The 23604-nt window shown below is 35.4% G+C and overlaps 1 protein-coding gene across 1 annotated transcript; it reads left to right on the top strand.

Moving 5' to 3' along the window:
• Positions 1–15055: 15055 nt before the first annotated feature.
• Positions 15056–16238, top strand: LOC109003985 (probable calcium-binding protein CML25). The gene has a single exon (XM_018982332.2). The coding sequence runs from the start codon at positions 15370–15372 to the stop codon at positions 15943–15945; it is 576 nt and encodes a 191-aa protein (XP_018837877.1). The 5' UTR covers positions 15056–15369; the 3' UTR covers positions 15946–16238.
• Positions 16239–23604: the final 7366 nt, after the last annotated feature.

Raw genomic sequence — 23604 nt, forward strand, 5'->3', positions numbered from 1 at the left:
GTTGATCTAACTATTAAGACTTGGTTTTAAGTACTTGTATTACGGATGTACTATCTTTAAATTTGAAGTTATGATGATTATTAATGCAATTGGAATGTTTAGTTCATTCTGGCATGAGTTTTATGTTAGTCACCCTTATTTCGCTGCAATTATTCTATATTGCTAGTTGCATACTAGGATGCATTAGATATTAATTATCATGAACGGGGGTATATAACCATGTGTTGTATTTTTTGACACTCTAAGTCTCCGTTACATCCCAAGCGGTGACCCGAGGGTGCCACAGGGCACGAATATTAGTGTTTTATATTTTGTTCCAGTGATAATTCCAATTTAAGCCCTGAAATGGTATATTTCAATACCAGTGTGTTCTAACGTATCGTTTATTTATTAGCTATATTTATAAATTTAAACTGATAATTAATAAAATAAATACATATATATTTAAAGCACTAGTTTTGGATTATGCATCTGCATATCCATCTATATATTTGCATAATATGGTCTTAAGCTGGTCTGCATTGGATTATGCATATTCAAAAATTTACATAAGTATAAATATTGTTTCCACAAATTTGAAGATACACTGTTCACTCTCAAAATCTTATTTTATTACTTTTTTCTCTCTCTTCCCCCTCTCTCTCCACCAACAGATAGAATTTTAGGAAAAAAGTTTTATTGAGTGCTAAATGACAGAATTTGCAATGGTGCTAATTGCAAAATATAAAAATCAAATTTAGGAAAAAAAATAAAGATGCATAATCCAATATGTAAGTTTTTCTTGATATGTAAAATCAATTTCTAAAAGATGTAATTTTTGCATATACATATAGAGAAACCAATGCAAAATCAATTTGTATATGCGTGTGTGTGGTTGTTTGTGTGTGTATATATATATGGAAGAATTGAAAATTTATAAAATAATTATACGTTGAAAACATTAGAAAAATGTAGAGATATTGTGTTAAAATATAATATTAAAAAAATAATAAATTGAATTGTGAGTCAAAGAAAACAAAAGAAGAAAAAAAAAAGAGTCGAAAAATTATTAAAAGTAAAGAGATTTAAAAAAAAAAAAAAAAAAGAGAATGAGAAGACATATTTAAAAGTTCAAAAAATTTAAAATCATTTAAATGCTTTTTAGATTTTAAAATCACATGAATGCCACTTAGATTTGGAATTTACAAGATTACTATCCAAACTCAAAAGTTACACAACTGTTAGTAAAACAATCTGATAAATATTATTTTTATGTAATTTTTATTCATTCTTTTATTTATGAAAAGTGTCATTTTCCCTTCAATACTATTGAGTTTATTTTATTTCTACATATTTTTACTTATTTTCTTGGATTTGTAGGAATGAGAGGATTTAGTGAAAAATGAGAGCATTTTGGTACAAAAGAAGAGACTACGGATTCAGACCGATGAGAGGCAGTGAGATCTAAAGAAGAGCCGATGAGATTTGGATGAGGAGCCTTGTCTCGTGGGCAGCAAAGATATTTTTCTCGCCCAAAGGTGAGAAGACTTACCTCTAGGTAGGGGAGGAAACTTGCGACTAGAAGGTGTGATCAGAAGGTGCGAAGATTTGGCGACAAGACTCTAGGTGGTTAGATTGGGCGACTAGACTAAACGACCAACGTAAAAGACCAACCTAAACGACATCGTGCGCAACAACGGGGAAAGGCGAGAGGAGTCTTTCATCCCAGTCGGAAGTCTTTCCACTCGGTAGGCGAGGAGAGGGCCGTGTGGTGTTTGTGACCTCCACGCTCGTTCATTTGTGACTTCCACGCTAGTTATATTTAGCGCACACAACATCTACTCGGTGAGATAATTCATCTCAACCAAGATCTATCTGCTGTTGACGACCAAATCCTTTCGAGTTTTGCAATCAATCTGTTAGCGACCAAATCCTCCCGAACCCCGCAATTCAAGCCGCATATCACTAAATGTTCCATTTTAGATAATCTTGTTATTCTTGGGATAAATCCTTTTATGTTAACATTTATATTTAGAAACTATTTTCTAGATCTTTAGGCGAGATTTTAGCTGCAGTTATCTTGTTCCCATATTTGAATTTCAACATCTATTTAATCCCCTATTGTGGGATGAATAGAGATAGTTCTGAATTGGAGTCAAGAGTTTTTATGCTTTAGAGTCTGAGTCTGAGTTTAGAGTTAATTTATTCTTTAAGTGTTCTTTCAAGAAGGCAGAACTGGAGGGCAGAGGCGAGAGCCGCATGTTTCATCAACCTACTTCAATGAAGAACAATAGTTTTATTCTTTTTTTTCTCAGTTCCATTATGAACTAATTATATTTTCTAGATCTTTGATGTAGCCTTGCATTGAACACAATTTATATTCCAAGTTATTTTATTTTCAATATTTCTATAATTGAGTGTTTATTCATTGTTCTTAATGCTTACAATTTTCTAGTTAACTATTATTCGATCTTTTGGATTGCAATGAGACCGAGAAGTGATTTTTAATTAAAGCTCTAGGATTAAACACCATTAATTGAGCGAAAGCAGAGATGCTTTATCGCGACTAGTGTAATTTTCAAGAAAAATCTAAAGAACTTAATGAGTCTCAAATTAGTTAAATTCACATACAAATATGGACTTATTAGTTGAAGATATTTTTTATATTGTTCGAAAGAAAATATTGAATAGTTAAGGGATTTTCGTCATCAACTTGGGATAACTGGGATTTTATAACAAGGAAGAATAAACTGTGTGATTTGCTAAGTGAACCTAAATGCTCTAGATCTATTCTTATTATCTTTAAAATCTTAATTTTAATCCTTTTGTCTCAAGTTTAATTTAGATAATCTATTCTTCAAATTTCGGTTTTCCAAATAGTAATTAATTTAGTCAATTTCAGTACTCAACAGCATAATTATTCCCTGTGGGTTTGATATCCGTTTTTTTTAAAACACTTTACTACTTGTTACAATTTTGTGCACTTACAGATATATTTTTATGCGAACACAATCCAAAACAAAATGTAGTCTAGAATAGCCGGAACGCGATGGAACTTGGAACAAAATGGAATGACAATGTATAATATACCGGGTACTACACCAAACAAAAAATTCCCGCCAGAACAAGACAGAATTCAAAACTATGATTAGTACATATATATATATACGGTTGTAGCTAAAATATGAAACTTGATTGAAAAGTGAAGGCCCTTGTAATTATATATAAAATGCTATGCTCAAATCATATCCATTGAAAAAGTACTTCAAAATTGATCGAATGAGTTGCTGCTCAATTGGTATGTTCTAGTCCCTCTAGGTGTGTTCTTGTAAAATTATTAGGCACGTGGCTTATGGGCTTCAATTCATTGCACCATAATTACTTTTTCTTTTTTTAAAGGAATAATAATTAAACTTGAGAAAAAGCTAAACTGCAATTGTGGACTCGTTCCATTCCTTGTTTCCTTTTTGTTTTTTCCCTTAACTGCCTAAGCGAATCTAAACTTATTGTTGACTCATTTAAAACCTTCGAATTATTGATTTATTTCACGATATTGTGTAAATTTAAAATATAGCTATCAGGCACTTCAATTAATTGGAGGTAGAGTAGTGGGTTCTAGTCCCTATAGATGCGTCGTTTCTTTGCAGTAATAAAGGTGGATGAGAAGTTGTAAATCTAATCACCATGAATTGAAGTGCAAGTGCTGCAAAAGGAGATATTATGTTGAAGAAAAGAGGAGAGCACATACCGGAGAAAGTTATGGAAAATAAATCATATAATGTGAGGAACTTGCCTAATCAAAGGGACACACGAGTGGTGAGGAAGTTGAGTAACATATTAACAACGATGCGAGCAAATGCAATCGGGATGAAGGTAGTCAAGCAAGCAATGCATTATGGCGATGGCGCAGGGGCGGAACTACCTGAATTTTTATAAAATTTGATAAAAATTAAGTTTTAGAAGGTGTTTTTATAAAATAGACTATATAAAAATTAGCATTTGACCCCCTGAATTTTTTTTTTTTTTTTTTTTTTTAACTTAGCCCCCCAAACTAGATTTTCTGGTTCCGCCCCTGCGATGGCGACTTGATGAGAAGCACAAGCAAACAAATCAAAACGTCGCCTTAGGCGAGCAACGATCAAGGGGAGACCAAAGGGACACACATTCTATATCGGGTGAGCAAAGGCGTGTTGACAATACATAAGGCGAGGTACGCGTAATGCTGAAGTGGTTTAGGGAGAGCCCTGATGTGGTGCCCTTGGCGAGGATCCGAAGTGCTAGGGGTATTAGCCAACCAGCAACACCCCAGATCTTACTCAGGGTTAAGCGTGAATTCTTGATTGAATACAAGACAAGTGAAATAATTTGCAGCGAAATAAGCGAAGAGATTAGTCAGAGACTAATACTAAATTTACCAAATATTTGTAGCAGTTATATTGTACACTGTAATTAATTCATCACTTACATTAACATACAATAAATCACACATGATTTATCACCTAACTAAAATATACATCTTAAAAAATAAAAATATCTATTAATTGAAGACAGGCCTCTGTGTCTAAACCTTGGGCGGGGTTGGTCCTTCTTCATCAGGAAACTCTTCCAAGGGGGAATTTGCATTAAGATCTACAATTCTGGTAAATGAAACTACATATAGGAATACGACAGTGAGACTTCTAAGAAATTACCATACATTAAAACCCATGATAGTACTATTAATGAGAGACAATGGAGATGAATATGCATGCATTATGTCATGTCAATAAAGCCATGAACACATAATTTATGCATGGCAATGAATCACTTTCCAAGTAGAAATACATGTATTCATAGTCATGGCAAAGAATCACCTTCTTCATAAATCTCATGGATAGAAGTATGGCGAAGAATCATACTCTGAGCAAATCTCAATATGCATAGTCACTATTAAGTTGAGGACTTACCCTCTTATTAATACCACATCAAAGCCACAATTTCTCATTTCATAAGCACCAACAAGAAATCACCCCACCTTTTAACACGCAGAATTACTCTACCTGGCCAATGTGCAAGCTCAAGCACTAAATCCAAAACCAACCAACTTAGGGAATCACTCTACCCGGTCAACGCACAAACACACACAAAGACACCATTCATGATAAACTAGCGGACTCTCTTTAATATTGAGGCCAACAAGAAGACGTTCCACCCCAATCATCAAGGGGAATCACTCTACCTATATGAAACTCGTGGCAATGTGTCGTAGTAATATTGCTGGGACTCTTCATGTAAGAAGGAGGTGAGTTACAGAATATACAAAACCCTAAACTTATTACATACTCACAAACATTACCCCACATTTCCAGTATGATCATAGGAGCTAAAACGTAAAATATATTTTTAATATTACCATAACGTTGGTGCTGATCCTTCCGTCGCCAACCTTGAAGTCCCTTGTTTTCTTGAAGACTGTGACCGAAAGAGAGAATAAATGATTTTTGATCTCAAAAGTGAGATTTTAGCTTTTGTCCAATGCTTTTTATATTGTGGGACCGTCAACCCTAGTTATGACGTTCGCCTGACTTAAAAAATGCTTGAATGAGAGACATTCAATATCAGTCATCCATTTGCCCTTTGGACTTGTAGGATGGTAGAGACTTGCAGGGATAAGGCATGCATGTACTCTGTATCTTGTCTTGGGTCAAATCTCGCAATCCTTCCCTTACTAAGAGTCTCCCATGTGGCATTGGACCATACCACTTATATTAGACAAAATGACTTGCATGTTCGTAATCCTTTTTCTGCAGGCTCACTCCAGATGTGACATCTTTTATGGAGTAATGGCCTTTGTGTACAAGACCTGCCACCCTCTGAGCACCTCTGTGTTATCTCAAAGAGCTCTCATGTCTACATCTAGCGTGTCCTTGTTCATTGCTCGCCTTTGTACAGTCAGCATACTTGCTCGCCTGGCATAGGGTGAAAAGTCCTTCACCACCAGGTATTGAACCTTGCCAAGCAAGCTTTCTACATAATTCTGCTCTCCCTTCTCCTGGACTAGCTGCACTTTGCTCGCTTGGTCATCTCCTTGTCATCGGCCTTTTATCCTCAAGAGGGGATCTTCTCCCTTGCATCATTGAAGTCCTCACAAGTGGACAACATAGTATGAAGTCGAAAGTGCCTAGAGATAGCACAGTAGTGCTCAGGTGGTAGCAGATGATCTACAGAGGCTTGTACCCTAAAGATGACGTTTCAATAAGAGCCTACATGGGGAAAAGAGGAATATGGGTATGTAGACCATACGTCTAACTATGCAAATAATGCTAAATTCCACGTGAGAGATTTTCAAAAGGGGGTCTGTTTTCAAGGCTAGATGGAGGAACGTGTAAGTATTGTCTCATCAATATAATCGGTCTCTACCATTCTTCAATCAAGCATACGAAATGACGACCAAGGTTCAAGATTTTCTCTTTGACCAATCAGAAACAAGAACTGTCAGAGCCATGACTTATAGCACAACATCTATAAAAGATAATTTGCAGTCTTCATCATATTTTCAAGATCTCTATATATTTTAATACACACTCTTTCTTTCTTCCTTTTGTTTGGGATTTCAAAGACGTAGCTAAGCTCGAGGTCTTCATCGACAAAGGAGCCAACGATTTTAGCGCAATTCTCAATGTGCATTCACTGTTCAGGTAGGTTCACTCCTACGATGACACTAGTGATATGGGGTAAACATCTTTAGGTATGTTTAGGTATTCATCTTCTACTTCTCAATCTCTTTATCTCCCTCTCTCTCATAAAAGTGCATGTTCTCTCATTACAATTATTGACTACTTTAATGATGTGATTTCAAAGTAATTAATGTATTGGTTTCAAGAGGAGTTTTGGGTGCTTGTGTGTATGAGGAACCCCAAGCCAGAATGTGACATTATCTCGGTGGAGCTTTCCTGGTCACTTGGGAATGCTTAAGAATTGAGTAACGTCCATTGGGTTATCGTTGGGAAACAATGAGATTGGGCAAGATGGTAGCTGGGTATTGCTTGATGTTGTTACCTCTCTACTAGCAGAGGCTAAAAGATACTTGGCCTCGACGTGCTTGGTGCGTAATTGAGTATCACTTTTTATGAAGTCATTGGCGTGATAGTAACCCACAATGTGGCGAAGGGAGCTAGAGTGTGTACAAGGCATATGATGGGGAGCTATGGTGACATGCATTAATAAACCAAAAAGGGTGTGAGTGGTGGAGTGATTCCACGTGTTGGCTCGAGTTGAGAGATGTTTCGTGTTGATGTAGTCGAGTGAGTCCACGTGTTGACTTGGTGGAGAGATTTCATATGTTGACTTGGGTTGAGAGATTTTTTATGTTGATAAGATAGAGGGATTCCTCGTGTTGATTTGGCTGTAGGGCCCGAGACATAATATGTTACGAGATGTTTACTTTGATTTGGGCACTGGGTGCTCTATAAGATTTATGATGGTTCATGGCTATGCTATTTTACTTGGAGGTTTTGTTCCTCAGTATACTTACCATATATGTGGTTTTAACTTTTATTTATATAAAACTTATGCATTCATATTCATCACCATTGTTTTACTTTGTTGTTAGTATTGCATGTTATGAGTTTTATCTTACTAAGGTTTATTGAAATCTCATAATGGTAGTTTTACAATGGTTTCGCCCCTCAAAACCGGAGATTATGATGAAGATATAGCTTAAGAGGGTTACTTCGAGGAGAAAGGACCAAGGCAGCCTGAGGAATAGCCATGGGGGCTTCCCATTAAGTTTATAATCTTTTGTAGGTTAGGATGTTTATTCTATTTGGGTGATGAACAATTTGTTATGTAATATTGTTTTGGGTGATAAACAGTTACTGTTATGTAATTTCTTTATGGATAAACCATAACGACTTGTGGATATTTTTATTAAGGGAAAAGTAATATACAAATCTTTGGTACTATTAACATCAGTCTCCAACTAATACCTTACTATTTTCCTCTATGACTTTGATGTACACGCATGCTTGGCATATGAGTACACAAGTTTACGACTTCACGTGAGGGATGTAGCCCACCTAGCATGCATCCCAGGCACTGAGGTTCTTTGCCAAACAACAACCAGGGGTTCCACATGTATTGCAATACGTAAGTATATTACAATGAGATTGAACATGTCATATGTAATTTTCTTTCTTTTAAAAAAGAAGCTAGAAAGTGAGATGTATTTTAAAACCTCCTCCTATTTGCTTCATTCTTTTATAGAACCTAAACAATAACAAAAGTCAGAATATTATCAAGAAAAAAATGAATTTTTAAAAGAATTCTATCTATATTTTCAATTTCAGTGGAAGGTTGTATTAAGGGGCAAAGTAAAGAGAATTACACTTTTCTTAGCCTAGCATCCCCAACTACATTGAAACTATGATTATCTGATTTAAGTTCAACGATTGCGAAAGTGTTGAAATAGCTGAGCGAAAGGAAAACTATCCCAAAAACGATCTTCACAAGTGAAGATGAGTACAAGGGGAGGACAGTTCAAAACCCAAAATGACACAGAGGTCGAAAATGAAAAAAAGTATAGTTATAGATATTTCGCATCTTTTTCTAGATAGTGTGTATGTTTCATTTTATCAGGCACGTGACTTGTATGCTTCATTCTCTAGTGACCCAAAAGAAATTCAATGGATGAACTTCTTTTGACCTTTGAGAATGTCATAAAATCCTTAAAAGATTTTATGAATTGAGCGAATGATTAAGTTTTAGTCTGTCAGCACAGTCGGATCCCAACCCACTATGGTGACACAGTTTCATTTCTATTTATTTAAGGCAATTAAGAATACAATTTGGAAAAACAAATTGCACCATTAATCTCGGGTGAATATTTATGATTTTATGGTACAATAATATGTTTCCCTGTTTCCTGGATGAATAGTAACTAGAAATGGCTTTTTATTTGATTAAGGCATATAGGAGTAGAATTTTGGAAAATGAATTATGCCACTAGACTCATATGATCATTTAGGATTTTATAGTGCAATAATAAATTCCATAATTTTTTGGGTGAATAGTACACCAGGAATAGTGGTAGGTGGCAACCGGTTCAAACAATTGTCAAATCGCCACATAGAATGTCCAAATCCACTTAGAATCACTAAAATTACTTTTTGTTTGGACCCATGGCACAATCCTAGCCATTCATTGGAATAATAATAGGACATTTGCCATATGGAGAATGAAGTGCGATGGAATGAAGGGTAAATCAAGCCATGTGATCATGCAACCTATGCCAAATACTATTCCAACCAACCAAAATACTATTTGGGCAATCAAAAGAGGGTTTCAAACCTAATGAAATTCCAAACCATTGGAATTCAACAAAAACCCTAAACATCATGTGTTGGCCACAACCCTAAACTTGGTTTCCAAACCGTAAAGTGGTTGATTTTGATTAAGTATTTAATCACTTGATTAAATTATTTTCACATACTATACTACTTAATTATACACTCATACACCCTTAACTACTCTTTTATATATTTTTAATTACTTTGTGCCAAGAAAACTTTGATTTGGATTTGATCCAACCAAAACCCTAAATGAAACTATCTTTATACCCGAAATTGAAGCCCATCAATTAGGCCTAGTTTTGGCCCACCAAAAACCACCATCAAGCCAAGCTTCTTAAGGAAGTTTCTTCCCCCACCCAAGGCTAAGGCTATGGTTGACACACCACTCAATTTTGAGCCTCCAATGGTAATTGGAATAAAAGAAAAAAGGCTACACAAACCCAAATCATCCCTTTGGCCAGACTGCAGTGGGAGACACTAGTTGTGTAGCTCCTTTGTCCCTCTCCTTTCGACTGCCACCTTTCCAACCAAGGGTCACTCAACCACACTCATGTCACCCCCTCTCTCCATATCACTCACCCCATCCACATTCATTGTACACTTGGCATTTCTCCATCACTTTCCTAGAGAGAAATTGAGAGAGCTCTTGGGGAGTTTTTTTTGCCTTTTTTGCCCCTGCATTTCTAGCCCTTTGTAGGTCAATTTATATGATATAATCTTCGGGTATTATGTTCAAATTTGAGTCTAATTTACATGGTATATGTTGGAAGATATTTCATGAAGTTTTAGTTGGTGAAAGTTTGGTTGGATGATGCAAAGATCATGGTGGTGACTGATCTTGATGTTTGGCTAAAACTTTGAAAGTTTTGTGTAGTGTTTGGTTAAATCTTGGGTAGACCTTGCTATAGTGAAGTGTTGACATATTTATATGCAAGTTAGGTTTAGATTCATGGCATGTTAGTATTTTTATAAAAGAGTTTTGCATGATTTTGAAATGTTAGAAACTAGATGACTAAAATTAGTTTATGTTTTGGTGGAGTTGTGATAGTAGGTTATGGAAACTTGATCTAATAGATTTGAACTTCACACATATTTTTCTTGAGGCTTTGATATATTTGTTAAGAGTTTATTTAAGAGAATCTTGGTTTATATTTTTTATGGAATGATTTAATACATGCAAGAGTTTGTGTAAAACACAGTCTAGAGGCTCTTGGATATGTGTTGTTGTTTGGATGACATTTTTGTCAAGTCGAGCAAGGTTTAATTCTTAGATCAAGTTAGAAATTGAATATGAGATATATGGTTATATTTATTGAAGATTTATTGCATGAAAATCAATGATCTAGTGATTTTGTTTTAAGTCCAAAGCATGCTATACACAGTTTTGAGGTTTTTATGCAAACCGATTGTGTAGGTTGTATTTTTTAGATTTTGGTTGTTTAATCAAGTATGATATCACTTAGGTTTGAATGATGAATATCTTAGGAGAGTATTTATGAAATTTTGGAGTCCTTGGAGTTGATTTGGAAAATGTTAGACCAAGAACATCAAGGGTTGGTTATATTTGACCTAAACTTGGTGTTTTGGCACTTTTGTTGATATAGTGAGCTTATAATTTTTGTGAAATGTGAATGTTAATGTTTTACTAAGAGTTTAGAACCTAGGATGTGATTTTTTAGTGTTGTAAAAATTGGTTTAAGCAATTAGTTGATGGTTGGTCAAATTGCAAGAAAAATCATGTTTTCGCCTATAAACATGAATCGGCCAAGGTGTGTTTCTCCTAGTTGTGTTATTTTTTAATTTTTTCCGATTTGATATTTGGTTTTAAAATAAAATTTACATATGAATGTAAATCTTGGTAAGATTTAGAGTTAGTATACAAAATACTTATTTCAGGGGCAAAGTTGTAACTTACCACAATTAGGGTGGTAACTTTGTAATTTTAGCCAAACGTCAATAATTTTTTTGTTTCTAATATTTAATGAGATACTTAACCTTAGAAATTTATCATCTCAATTCATGACTTTTACGCTCATTTTTCATAATGCTAGTCACTGTAGGTTAGCCTTTAACTTACTCTCAGTGTATTTATATATACAATGGTAAGAATGATACTATTTAATTCTTATCACTTATGATTGTTATAAATTATTATAATATGTTATACCATGTCATTTATTACAGTTAATGCTTATCGGTTACATGCCTGATATGTCATGTCATCTATCACACATTCATTTTGTTACATGCCATGCCATGTCACATGCATTGAGTATTTCATGAAATATTTTCTAGTCATTTGGTCTTTTATTTTTATCATGATCCCAAGTGCTAGGATGGGAAGTATCCTAGTGGAATTTCTTTGTCCATGCTAAAGTGTTTAAACTAGTTATGCAATTATCTGGGTTGATAAAGTACCACTAATAGGTTTTGAATGGGACCTATGTAACTGGTTGCCGGAGTGAGTTCAGGCACCTAACGCCGATGGTGCCAACTACATGATTATTAGTTTTAAATCAGTTCAGTTATTAAGTTCGGCTTCCACATATGCCCACATACTCCTATTCATGAAGTACTCATAGCTGTCGCAGATGCCTGTGATGTGATACGGTACTGGCAGGAGCACAAGACTCAATGGGACCGGTGTACCATCCACAGTTTCAAATTTAATCAACCATGTATATGTTGAACAAGATCTCATGTTCATGTCACGTTCATGTCAAGTTATGTCCATGTGCAGTCACATTATTTTCTCAAGTCAAGGATATGTCATGCTATTTTCCAAGTCATGTTACGCATTTTCATGTCCATGTCATGACGCATCCAAGCCATTTTAGTATCATGCTTGCATATGTATATTGTTGGTAGCTTACTTGTTGATATTTGTAAACAAATCTCACTTGGTAGTCCCGAGGAATGATAAACGATGTGTCAGGATCTCAAGAACCCACACATGGCAGACTAACGAGGTTAAATAGTCCTCAGCACAATGGCAACGACGAGGAACTGATAACTTCGGTTATCCACTTTTTGGATGTGATTTTAGATATCATAGCTAAGATGCATGAGTGGCTTAACAATTTAGTGTAGAAGTTCTATTTTCATTTTCAAGTCTGTAATTATGGAGCACTGTCTCCATACTTATTTTGTTACGAACCTGTTGGACAAGTGTTGTAACTCTTTTGGGTATCAATTTATTATGTGATTTATGAAGTATGTTTGTATTTTTGGGATATAGTACTTCTTGTACATGTATTACTTAAAGAAGAAAAACAATTATCCGTTACGAATATTGCATTCTATTAGATGCATGCTAAGCGCATTGTATCTTTAACTATCATGAACATGATATGTAACTTTGTATTGCATGTCCCAACGCTTTAAGTTTCATCAAATCCCAAGTTGGGGTTGTGGGCCTTACACATTCCATAGCAATTAGAAGTAATTTTTCTAAGCACTAAGAACTAGACTCGAAATAAATTTGCAATTGCAAACTTGTTTATTCTTTGTTTTTTTGTTTCTCCCATTAACTGCCTGAGTGAATTTAAACTTATTATTTATACATTTACCTCCTTCCAATTATTCATTTATTTTCATGCTATTGTATAAATCTAAGATTTAGCTATTAGGCACTTTGATTAATTGAAGGTAGAGCTTGTGTTCTAATCCCTATAGGTGCATCCTCTGTTTGCAGTAATAAAAGTTGGAGAGAAGTCATGGATCTAATCACCATGAGGTGGCACATATGTACCCCAGAAGGAAATGATGTGTCGAAGAGGAAAGGAGAGTACACTGCAAAAAAGATTAATTGAATTAAAGTATATATTGCAATATAAAGATATGTGGGATTCGATACACGTCTTATTTTCTTACCTTTGCTGTGAATTTAGATACACATATTGTGAAGACAGCATAGCAAATCTTGGTGTTGAAGGTTCCTTTGTTTTTTCTCTTCTATTGATCATTTACTAAAAGCATTGATGGTCACATTAAGTTAGACAAAGCTGGATTCCGTCAAGGTGGGGTGTAGAAGTAAAAAGGTGTCACTTTGCAATTAGGGTAAAATCAAGGACCAAAGTGCAACTTAGGCATCCGTTGGGGTAAAAACGAAAGAAGGCTACCCAAAGTCTTAATTAAGACGAAGTCATACTAACGAACATTATGTGAATGTGTGATGAAAAGAATTAGGCATCCGCATGTGTTTATTAAGGGGACCATAGCATATTGCTAATAACGAGGAGAGAAGACGGATATGCATGTGCTTGTGATCTCATATACATGCGCATTGTTTTACTTATTATAATTGTCATTGCATATTACTATTTTCCTAACCAACTTGGGGTTAATTTACTAAGATTTTATAATCTTACCGTGGTAGTCCAACTTTGGTGCCAAATATCAGAATCGTAAACTTTGCAACTCACTTCCTAGGGAAAGGAGTACAAGGAGGAACCGTAGGAGAAAAAAGAGGAATGAAGCGGAGGGCATGTATTGGATTTAAGTTGGAATAAGATGATGTATTATAACTTTTGGTGTTTGATTTAGTGTTATGTGTTTTGATATCTCCGGTACAAGATTTAGTTGAAGTTATCATCCTCCTTAGTAACATGCTAGGTTGCATGCATGCATTATCTGTATGTGAAGGGATTTGTAACTTGGTGTTATATGTTCCGACATCTCAAAAGCCCGTTAATTAGCTAACTGGGAGTCGGAATTAAGGGTGACAATATGTGACACAACCTATAAACCCAACACGAACACGGTACTAAATTAATGGGTTTAAATTTGGATCAAAATGGGATTGACCTGTTAAGATATGATTAATAAACGGGTCAATAATAGGTCAACCCACAATAACTCGTTTAAATTTTACTTCAAAATTACAATTATATTATTGTTGAGTTGTAATATCGGTATTTCTCAATATGCTTACGTTTTCATTGTTGGGATTGTAATCACGGACCTATGCTCATATTTGTTATGGTACGACCATTTGTGATATTGATTTTATTATATATTAAAATTTTAAAAATATTGATATTTTTTGTTAGTACACAGTCATATATTTTTTTTATATAATCGTGGCTACTAATAAATAAAGCTTTTAACTTTTATATGAAATTATGTTAATCGTGTCAAATGAGTTATGCATGTTAGTTCAATCTATTTATATGTGAGTTAAAATGAGTCGTGTTATGTTGATCTATTTCTAATTAATTATTAAATAGGTCAAAATAGGTGACCTGACACAACCCGCTATTTAAATGGGTTGGATTAAGGTTTGAGAAGTTTAGCTTAATGGGTCGGGTTCAGATTAATCTATATAGTCAAATGTTTTGATTGAGAGAATGTTAGTTTTATAAAAATAAAATAAAATTTACAAACTGATATGATAGGATGCATTAGAAATAGTTGATTTATCACAACAAGGTACGCGGACTTGTAAATAAAACATTTATTTGGTAATAAAGGACAGGGAGAAACTTCTTTCAATAGAAATTAGTCGGTAGGGAGGACGTGTACCATAGTCACTTGTTCTTTGTATAATGAATGGAATCCTGCACCAAACAGAAATTATCACGAGAAAGTTCAGGATTTTGAGCAATTACATGAGAATAATTAGGAAAGAGAGACACCGCATAAATTAAAAAATAATAATAATAAAAATGATATTACGAATCTGTAATATTAGTCACTGCCAAATATATATCTATTAATGCCCTGAATGTAGAAAATGACTACACAGATAAACTTTGAACATACTCATGACCTTCCAACCTAACGGCCAAAATCCCGTGCACCAATCACGCGCAGCTCTCTCTCTCTCTCTCTCTCTCTCTAAATTTGGCACTCACGTTTGTTGGGCACATCGAAGCAAAGATCCAGTCCGTTACAAACATACTCTCTACGATTCTCACTCCGTTTTTTCCCAATCTTCCCCAAATCCCGATCTCCCTTCAACTTCCTCTTCCCTTTCTTTTATCCTTCCATCTCTCTCCGAGACTTTTCCACCACCGATCGAATAGTACCATTGATTTCTGCTTTCCGATTTGTTTTAATCATGAATTTCAAATCTCTTTGGCGCCGTAGGAAGAAATCCGCTTCTTCTGCCGGTGCCTCCGTCGAATCAACAGCTATCAGCGCCAACTCGTTACCGTCTCGCTCCCCGTCTCTGAATGGCAAGGCCCAGATCGCGGAGCTGGAGCAAATTTTCAAGAAGCTCGACGTCAATGGTGACGGCAAGATCTCGTCCTCCGAGCTCGGATCCATGATGAACAGCCTGGGACAAACGGCCACCGAGGAGGAGCTTCTGAAAATGATCCGAGAGGTAGACGCCGACGGCGACGGCTTCATCGATTTCCAGGAGTTCGTCGAGCTGAATACCGAGGGCGTCGATTCGGAGGAGGTGTTGGAGAATCTGAAGGACGCGTTCTCGGTCTACGATATCGACGGGAACGGGTTGATATCGGCGGAAGAGCTCTATAAGGTCATGAAGAGCCTGAATGACGAGTGCTCACTTGCCGAGTGCAGGAAGATGATCAGCGGGGTCGATCGCAACGGCGATGGAATGATCAGTTTCGATGAGTTTAAGGCCATGATGATGAACGGCTCGCGCATGGATTTGATGGACAGATGATCATCATCCTCAGCATTCGCACATCCGATCCACGAATGATCCCATCCTTTGATTGACCGGACGTACGTAGTCGGATTTGTTTGCTTTTCATTTTCTACTAGCTAGGCAGAAGGGTATAAAATTAATTCCACTAATACGCACTTGATGGTGAAGATTTGTGAATATTTTCAGATCTTTATTATCTAACTGTTAATTCCATTTCAATTCTTTCCATTTTCTTGGTTTTAGTTTTTCCGTGATTTAGTAATTTAATGTTCTGTTATGATCAAATTAATATGGGTTTTAATTGGTCACATTTTACGTGAAAAATGATATACATCTATTCGTTTCAGCATTCAAATTTAAATAAACAAAAGTTTTTCTCTGAACTAGATCGATCTAAGAAATTTCTTCAAAAATTTCTCATTTCCCTTTCCTTATAACATCTAGAATTTCTTATTTCTTAAGAATAAGCACCTCTCAAATGCCCAGATGACATTATCACATATGTGATAATGTAAGATCGATTCAGATAAAAATTGTTTGGATGGGGAGGAAATCTTAATTTGTTAATTTAAAATCTTATTAACCAATATATAATAAGGTATTTCACTGGACAACGGCACACCTATTTTCTATGATCTTCGTTCACACCCATGTATTCCGGAACTGAAAATATGGCTGCAGTGCTCATGTTGTTAATTTTGGATTATGTGCATGGAGAATATGGCAGTCCTCTTGTCATTGTTGTCAATGATTTTCGTTATTTTTTTCTTCCATCCTCTGATCTGTTCTCTCAAACAGGAAATTTTGTAGTCAATTTGAATCCGCTTAATCATATCATTTTTTCCCCTTTTTTCTTTCGCTTTTCTATACTTTGAAGAAACTCATGATTTCTGTTGGGTAGGACTTGTGCCGAGAAAATTGAATGGACGCGTGGACGCGTGATTATTAAATTCTCAGCTTTTACATTATTGTGTTGGTTCCACGCGGCAAACAAGCTGTATGTAACTGTTTATTATTTCCTCAATTTAAATCCATAATTGAAATAAAAAAATGTCCACTTCACAAAAATAAAATTCAAAATCTTATAAAAATAAAATTTACAAATTGACATGATTGTGCAAGATTAGTCATGTACTATTTTTTAAAAAGAGTGGAGTCTATTAGTAAAAAATTAATATTTTTATGAGTATCATGTTTGCTCACTATTTTCAAAATGAATGCATAACACTTGTTGTTGATATTTTTAATAGAATAATATTACATACAGTCGTGAAATGTACAAACGTCATGCAGTCACTTTGAAAAAGAGCGAGATCCACTCATAAAAAAATAATTTCTTTTCATGTGGATCTCATATTTATTCACTTTTTTTAAAAACGACTGTATAGTACTTGCACATTCATAACTGCAAGTATCATTTCTTTTTTTAATAATATTTATTTTTGCCGTTGCTTTCCTTCACATAAATGGCAGCATTTAATATTAATAACTTTACCGCTGGAGAGAGTTTAGTGTTCAAACCGTTTATGGATTTCAAGTGGTTTTATGCCTTAGACGTTGTAAAGTTAATTTCTTTAACGTTCTGAAGGTTTTAATTTCTTTATTGTTCAGTTGCCGTCTGTTTCTTCAGGAAGAACGTTGGGCTTTGAAGGGTTATTAAAGAGGGTTTTTTAAGTTGTAGACGTTGGCCATTTATTTTATTGTTGTTCTTTTTCGATTACGTCTTTGAAAATCTTGAGTCCTTTCTTAGTCTTATATATATTTTTGTTTAGCTCTTTGTACGTGACAAGATCAGTGGAATATACTTGAGAAAAAGTGTGATAAAAAAAAATAAGTTTAGTGAGTACATATTTTTTTAGAGTATTTTCAAATAATAAAAAAAATGTGTTCTTTGAGTGGAGCTTTGGACTCAACCACTTGTACAAAGTAGACTTGAGTGATATGACGATCAGTTAGGTTGTTGTATCCTGGAGGAGTCAAGTCAAGAAGATTTCTGCTGCACCGGTTAATTTGAGACTTTGTACACCGTAAATGACTTGAATCTCCTTAAAGATCAGAGCGATATTTCCGTGCCTCAGTCTAAACTGACTTTGTTTTAATTGTAATTTTTATTATATTCTTGTATATTTTACCAATACTTTCGCATTCTGTAACTGCAAATATAATTTCTCACAAGTTTATGAGTCATACTTTTGTGAGACTTTTGTGTTAACCAAACATTTATCTTTTTAATAATAGCAATAATAGTAAATCTAAACTAATTCACAATCATGTTCTTTTATGAATTTTAAAATAATGTATACGAAATTCAAATCTAAACGAATGGCCATAAGTTTCCCAATTGGTTGCTTGAAAACAAATTCCTTGCCCTTTACACGGACGTCGACATTAGCATCCCAAATTTAAATTAATAGACTAGAGATTCAAACTTTAAAAGCGTATGAAATTCAGTAGGCATATATAATAATATATCATATCATTTAATCTATAGAAAATAACCATTATGAAAAATTATATTCTCAATCCTGTAGAGCACACCTAGTTATAAAGTGTTTAGATTTAGAAGATAAATTTTAAAGTTTGCATTTTACCACTCAAATCTTACCGTTTAAATGATATAAATAGTTTGTTCTATACATTAGATTGAGAATAGAATAACTCAATCATAATATTACCTATAGCGGTGACAATAGGTAACATGACTCTTGAATCCAACACAAATACGATACGAAATTAGCGGATTTGGATTTGATATTAACGGGGTCAGATCAAAAGGAATTAACCCGTTAAGACACCATTTATTAGGGGTGCTACCCGCCCCCTAAGGGCAGGGGCACCCCTCCCCCGCCCCCTGCCCCCTCATGGGTGGGGGATTCATAATTTTCCCTGTATCTTGCCCCCACATTCCAATGCGGGGGCGGGGTACCCTGTCCGTTCACCGGTGGGCGGGGGTGCACCCCTATTCGTCCGCCCCCTTACTATAGAGCGGATGCGAGAGTTAGTTTGATTATATAGATTCTAATCGAGACTATCTCCCACGTTATGTTGAACCCAAGTGGACCTCTTAATTGAGAAAGTACCTATTTATGACTTATAAATCATTGGGATGTTTAGTCTGTTTTGGCATAAACTGTTTTTATCACCCTTATTTCCACTACGATTATTTTATATTGCTAGTTGCATACTAGGATATATTTCATATTAACTATCATGAATGCGGGTATGTAACCTTGTGTTGTATGTCCCAACACTCCAAGTCTCCATTCAATCCCAAGAGGTGACTTGGGGGCATCACAGTTATTGTCCAAAGGGATAAACTAAAGGCTTACTTATAACCTTACTCCTGCCCTCGATTTGTCTAATTTACCCTTGCCTTGTGCTTTACAAATCACTCATTATGGCTTGAGTAAATATGGGCACTACTCCCATGTGACCAACTCACTTTCTTACGTAAATTCCTCATTCCCCACATGAAAGATCTTTGTCGGAAAAGATGTGGGCAGCAACACACACACACAACATTGCCAAGTGGCAAGCATGCACATGTCCATTCTCCCAAAGAATGATTAGGGTTTTAGTGAAAAGACCCTTAAGCCCTAAAGGTTCATTGAACCTGGACTTCAAGGAGGGATTCGAAAAGGCATTAGGTTTTCGGTTTCAAGCCTTACACGCCACTTGTCAAAAAACCTTTGAGATCCCAAGAAAAACAATGGTATGTGAGGATGAAGAGAGGGATTCGGCCAAATGATGAAGGGCATGCCACATGGTGCCCATGCATGAATTTCATCCATTTCCAAGGTGAAGTGGAAAGGAAAACGAAAGGGCATATAAAAGGATATAGGCAGACAACTTTCTCTCCATTTTCTCTCCAAACAAAAACCATCTCCCACTATCTCTTCTCTTAGTCACGAGTAAGGAAGAAACTTGTCGCACACACACACACACACAAGGGTGATGGAGTCACTAGGATTTCAGATCCAAGGAAGGCCACCACCATCATGGCTAGTGCTCGATCTTTTCTTTTGAGAAGTTCTTGAGGGAAAACTAGGGTTTTCTCAAGGAGGAGGCCGGAACTAGAGATGGAGATCTCCACCCCGTTTCTAAGGAGTCTCGACCACCATGCATGGCATGCACCTCACCATGCACACATGCACACGCCTAACACCCTTAACCAAGGATCTTTAAGCCAAATGCTTTGCTCTCATTTTATGCCATGACTTTGTTTGTGAATCTGTAATGTGGTTATTATAAATTTATAAAATCCCCAATTTTAGTTAATATTTATGTGTTTTTTTTTTGGGGTTGTTTTTTGGGGGTGTTCTGAATGATAAACCTAAACACGTGGGGTTGTTTTAGTGATTCTAAATCACTTAAACAACCCTAGTTTGAGTTAATACTTGAGCTAATATTTACTTATAAAAAAAAACATTTGGGCTCTGTGTTGAGTCTTCCGTTTGAATATGGATAATAATCTCTGTTGTTTGTGTTGTGTTCAATTTGAGTTATATATGTTGATTTTGACATTTTGTGATACTAAGTTCCTATGCTTTAACATCTTAATGTAGAATTAACCACCAGAATGGTGAGCTTACTTCGTGAAGATGATTGAGGTTTGAGTTACTTACTTTGCAATAGCAACTATGATTAAGGTTGTAAACTTGTGATGTTCTTAGCCTGTTATTTTGTTATGTATTGCTCATGTTGGATATATTATTGCTAGCTGTGTTGCAGTATTATTATTGGCTATTTGCTGCTGGATGCAAAGTTGTTGGGTAGTGCCTTTGGATGGTAGTTAATAGTTGTTAGTTATAGTATTGTTTTAGTTTGATATTTGGTAATTGGAAATAGTTTGGAAATAATGAAATATCTGGTTGATAGTTGGAAATAGTTTGATATCTGGTTGTTGCCATTAGGTAGTGCCATTGCAGAGTTGTTGTACTATTTAGACTTATGGTAATTTGGAAATAATGAGTATCACTTTTAAAAAAATGTGAACTTTGAAATGATCCAGCTAGCTAGCTAGATAAGTTTAATTTTTTGAAAAAGAAAATTACGTGAAGCTTTCGGCCAACTAGTATATATCAGTTTATGATTTTCCTGTATTGATATATTATGTAAGTCCAAAAATATTTTTCTAACTAAAATCTTTTCATATATATATTTTTTTTCAAGCACAACTTGGAAGTTGGAATGGCAATGTGGCACTTGGAACATTTAAAGTATTTTGGTTCATTTATTGCCTTTTTGGACAATTATATTTGTTGTTGGGAACATTTAATTCTGTTGGCACTTATAAAATGTTAGGTTTCTTTTTTTTGTCAAAATTGGAACTTTGAAAATGTTTGTTGTAGTCGTTGTAAGAAAATATTATTATGATTGATGTGGATGATGGGTGTGTGATGAGGAGATAATAATGTATAATTAGGCATGATAATTGAGTAAATATGGAACAAAACATTTGTTACATGCGTAATTATACATTAAGAATAAAAATGGTTGCTGAAATTAGGGTCTGGTAACATTTTGGGACTTTATATCTACTTTAAGTGTGTAGACCCTTTTGAATATGTGAGGCCAATTGACTCCTACACCTGTGTGATAAACCAACAAACTTCTAGAACAACCAACTCTGATTTTAACTCCACACCCTCACTGGCTTACACACCTACACTACCATAAGTAGACCACGGATGGAATAGAAGGGGCAATAGTAGAAGATTTAGAGCTACGTGGGAAGGAGAATGAATATTCTGTGGTCCATGCATTAGGAAGTTTGCTACACACAGCAAGGCATACGAAGGAAAAGGCATAAAAAGGGGGAGAGGAGATGAGAGAGATAGACTTGGCTGGGGTAGAATTCTTGAGAAGCAGAGCTTTTTTTATCGTTGTTCTTTCATTTCTTGCTTTACATGTCAAATTTTTTTGCATTAGTAGGAGAGTATTTTCAGTAGTTATTTTCACTGACCATGTAGCTTTAAAATACTTATTGACCAAGAATGATGTCTCGAAATTAAGCAAATCCTCAAAAAAACAGTTAGTCCGAGCAGAAAAGATTGGTCACTGTGGTTGTCTAATACTTTGTGGGCCTATATAACTTCTTAAAAATCATCATTGGCATGTCTCCTTATCGACTGGTTTATGGTAAGCCATGACATCTGCCTATTGAACTAGAACACAAAGCACATTGGGCAATAAAAAAGTTCAATTTTGACATGGATCAGGCTGGGTCTTTGAGGAAGCTTCAACTTTTTGAATTAGATGAGTTAAGGAGGTGCCTATGAGAATTCAGTTGACCAAGGAACATATGAAGGTTTTGCATGATAGGAGTATTCTCAAAAGGTCATTTGAGCCAAATCAGCAAGTCCTACTCTATAATTCTAGACTTCATTTGTTCCCTGGTAAATTGAGATCTTGGTGCAATGGCCCTTATGTGATAAAAGCAATTCTTCCACATGGTGTTGTTGAGGTTGCAAACCCTCAAATTGGAAATACTTTTAGAGTCAATGGCCAAAGACTCAAACCTTTTCTGAGAAATTTTTCACTCGAAGACACCACCATCCCTTTGCATGATCCTATCTACACTGCAACTGCCTAGCTCCTTACTTTGCTTGATGTTTCATTTTCTATTGTTTTTCTTTTCTCTTTCTTTCTTGCTGTTTTGTTTTGCAGGTTATGTTCCTCCTTTCACTCTTTCTTTTCTTATTGTCATAACAATTCAGATTCAGGTGATATCCCCCACTACCTTCTCCTTGTTTAGTTATTCTTTACTCATTGAGAACAATGCTTAATTTAAGCTAGGGGGGGGGGGGGGGGTAGAGAAAATTCGTTTCTAAGAGTTCCCATGGTGTTTATTTGGTTTTTGTTTCTTTGATTTTAAAGAAATGCTTAACTGAACTGTGCAATGACCGTCCTCAAAATTCAAAGCTTGAGAAAGGGTTGTTTAGATCATGGGTTATATTAAGTACCAATAGCTTAGATGTAGCTTAACATAGAAGTTCATCAAATAATCTGTCACTCGGGCAAGGGAAATGTTTGATTAAGTTGCTGGTTGCTAAACTCAACCATAGACAATCTAGGACACCTTGGTTGTCTTATTTTACTAAGTCTGACCCAATATGGTAGCTAATAGGAGCTTTAATGAACCATATCTTAATGGTTTGATAAAAAAAAAAAAAAAAAAAAAAAAGAAGAAGAAGAAGAAGAAGAAGAAGAAGAAGAGAAGAAGAAGAAGAAGAAGAAGAAGAGAGCAAGGCCTCCACCAATGCATCTCTTGATTGAAAATGAGCAAAACGCTTCAGAAAATGACAAACTAGAAATCAAGAAAAGTTTAGGGTGCTTTGGAAAAAACTGCCTATCATTGGGGTTTAAGCCACAAATTGCAATGGTTTTGAATTAGAGCAAGATCATTTTTTATTCTTCTTGACTCAGTTGTTGATATTGGAAGTGCTTAACCTTGGTAGCCTTGCCACATATTGGAGTAGGAGGATGAACATCTCGGAGTCGGAGTCGGAGTTAGATTCGATCTTCGATTTAGTCGGATTCGGAGGATGGGCATACCGACTCCGACTTGGTCGTTGCTCAGCCCTAATTGAGATTACTATTCACTTCGAGAAAAATGAAATTAAATTTTGCACTATAAAATCTTAAATATACACACTAACCTAACTGTGCAAT

Source organism: Juglans regia, chromosome 13, assembly GCF_001411555.2.
Source record: "Juglans regia cultivar Chandler chromosome 13, Walnut 2.0, whole genome shotgun sequence".
In the NCBI taxonomy this organism is placed as follows: Eukaryota; Viridiplantae; Streptophyta; class Magnoliopsida; order Fagales; family Juglandaceae; genus Juglans; species Juglans regia.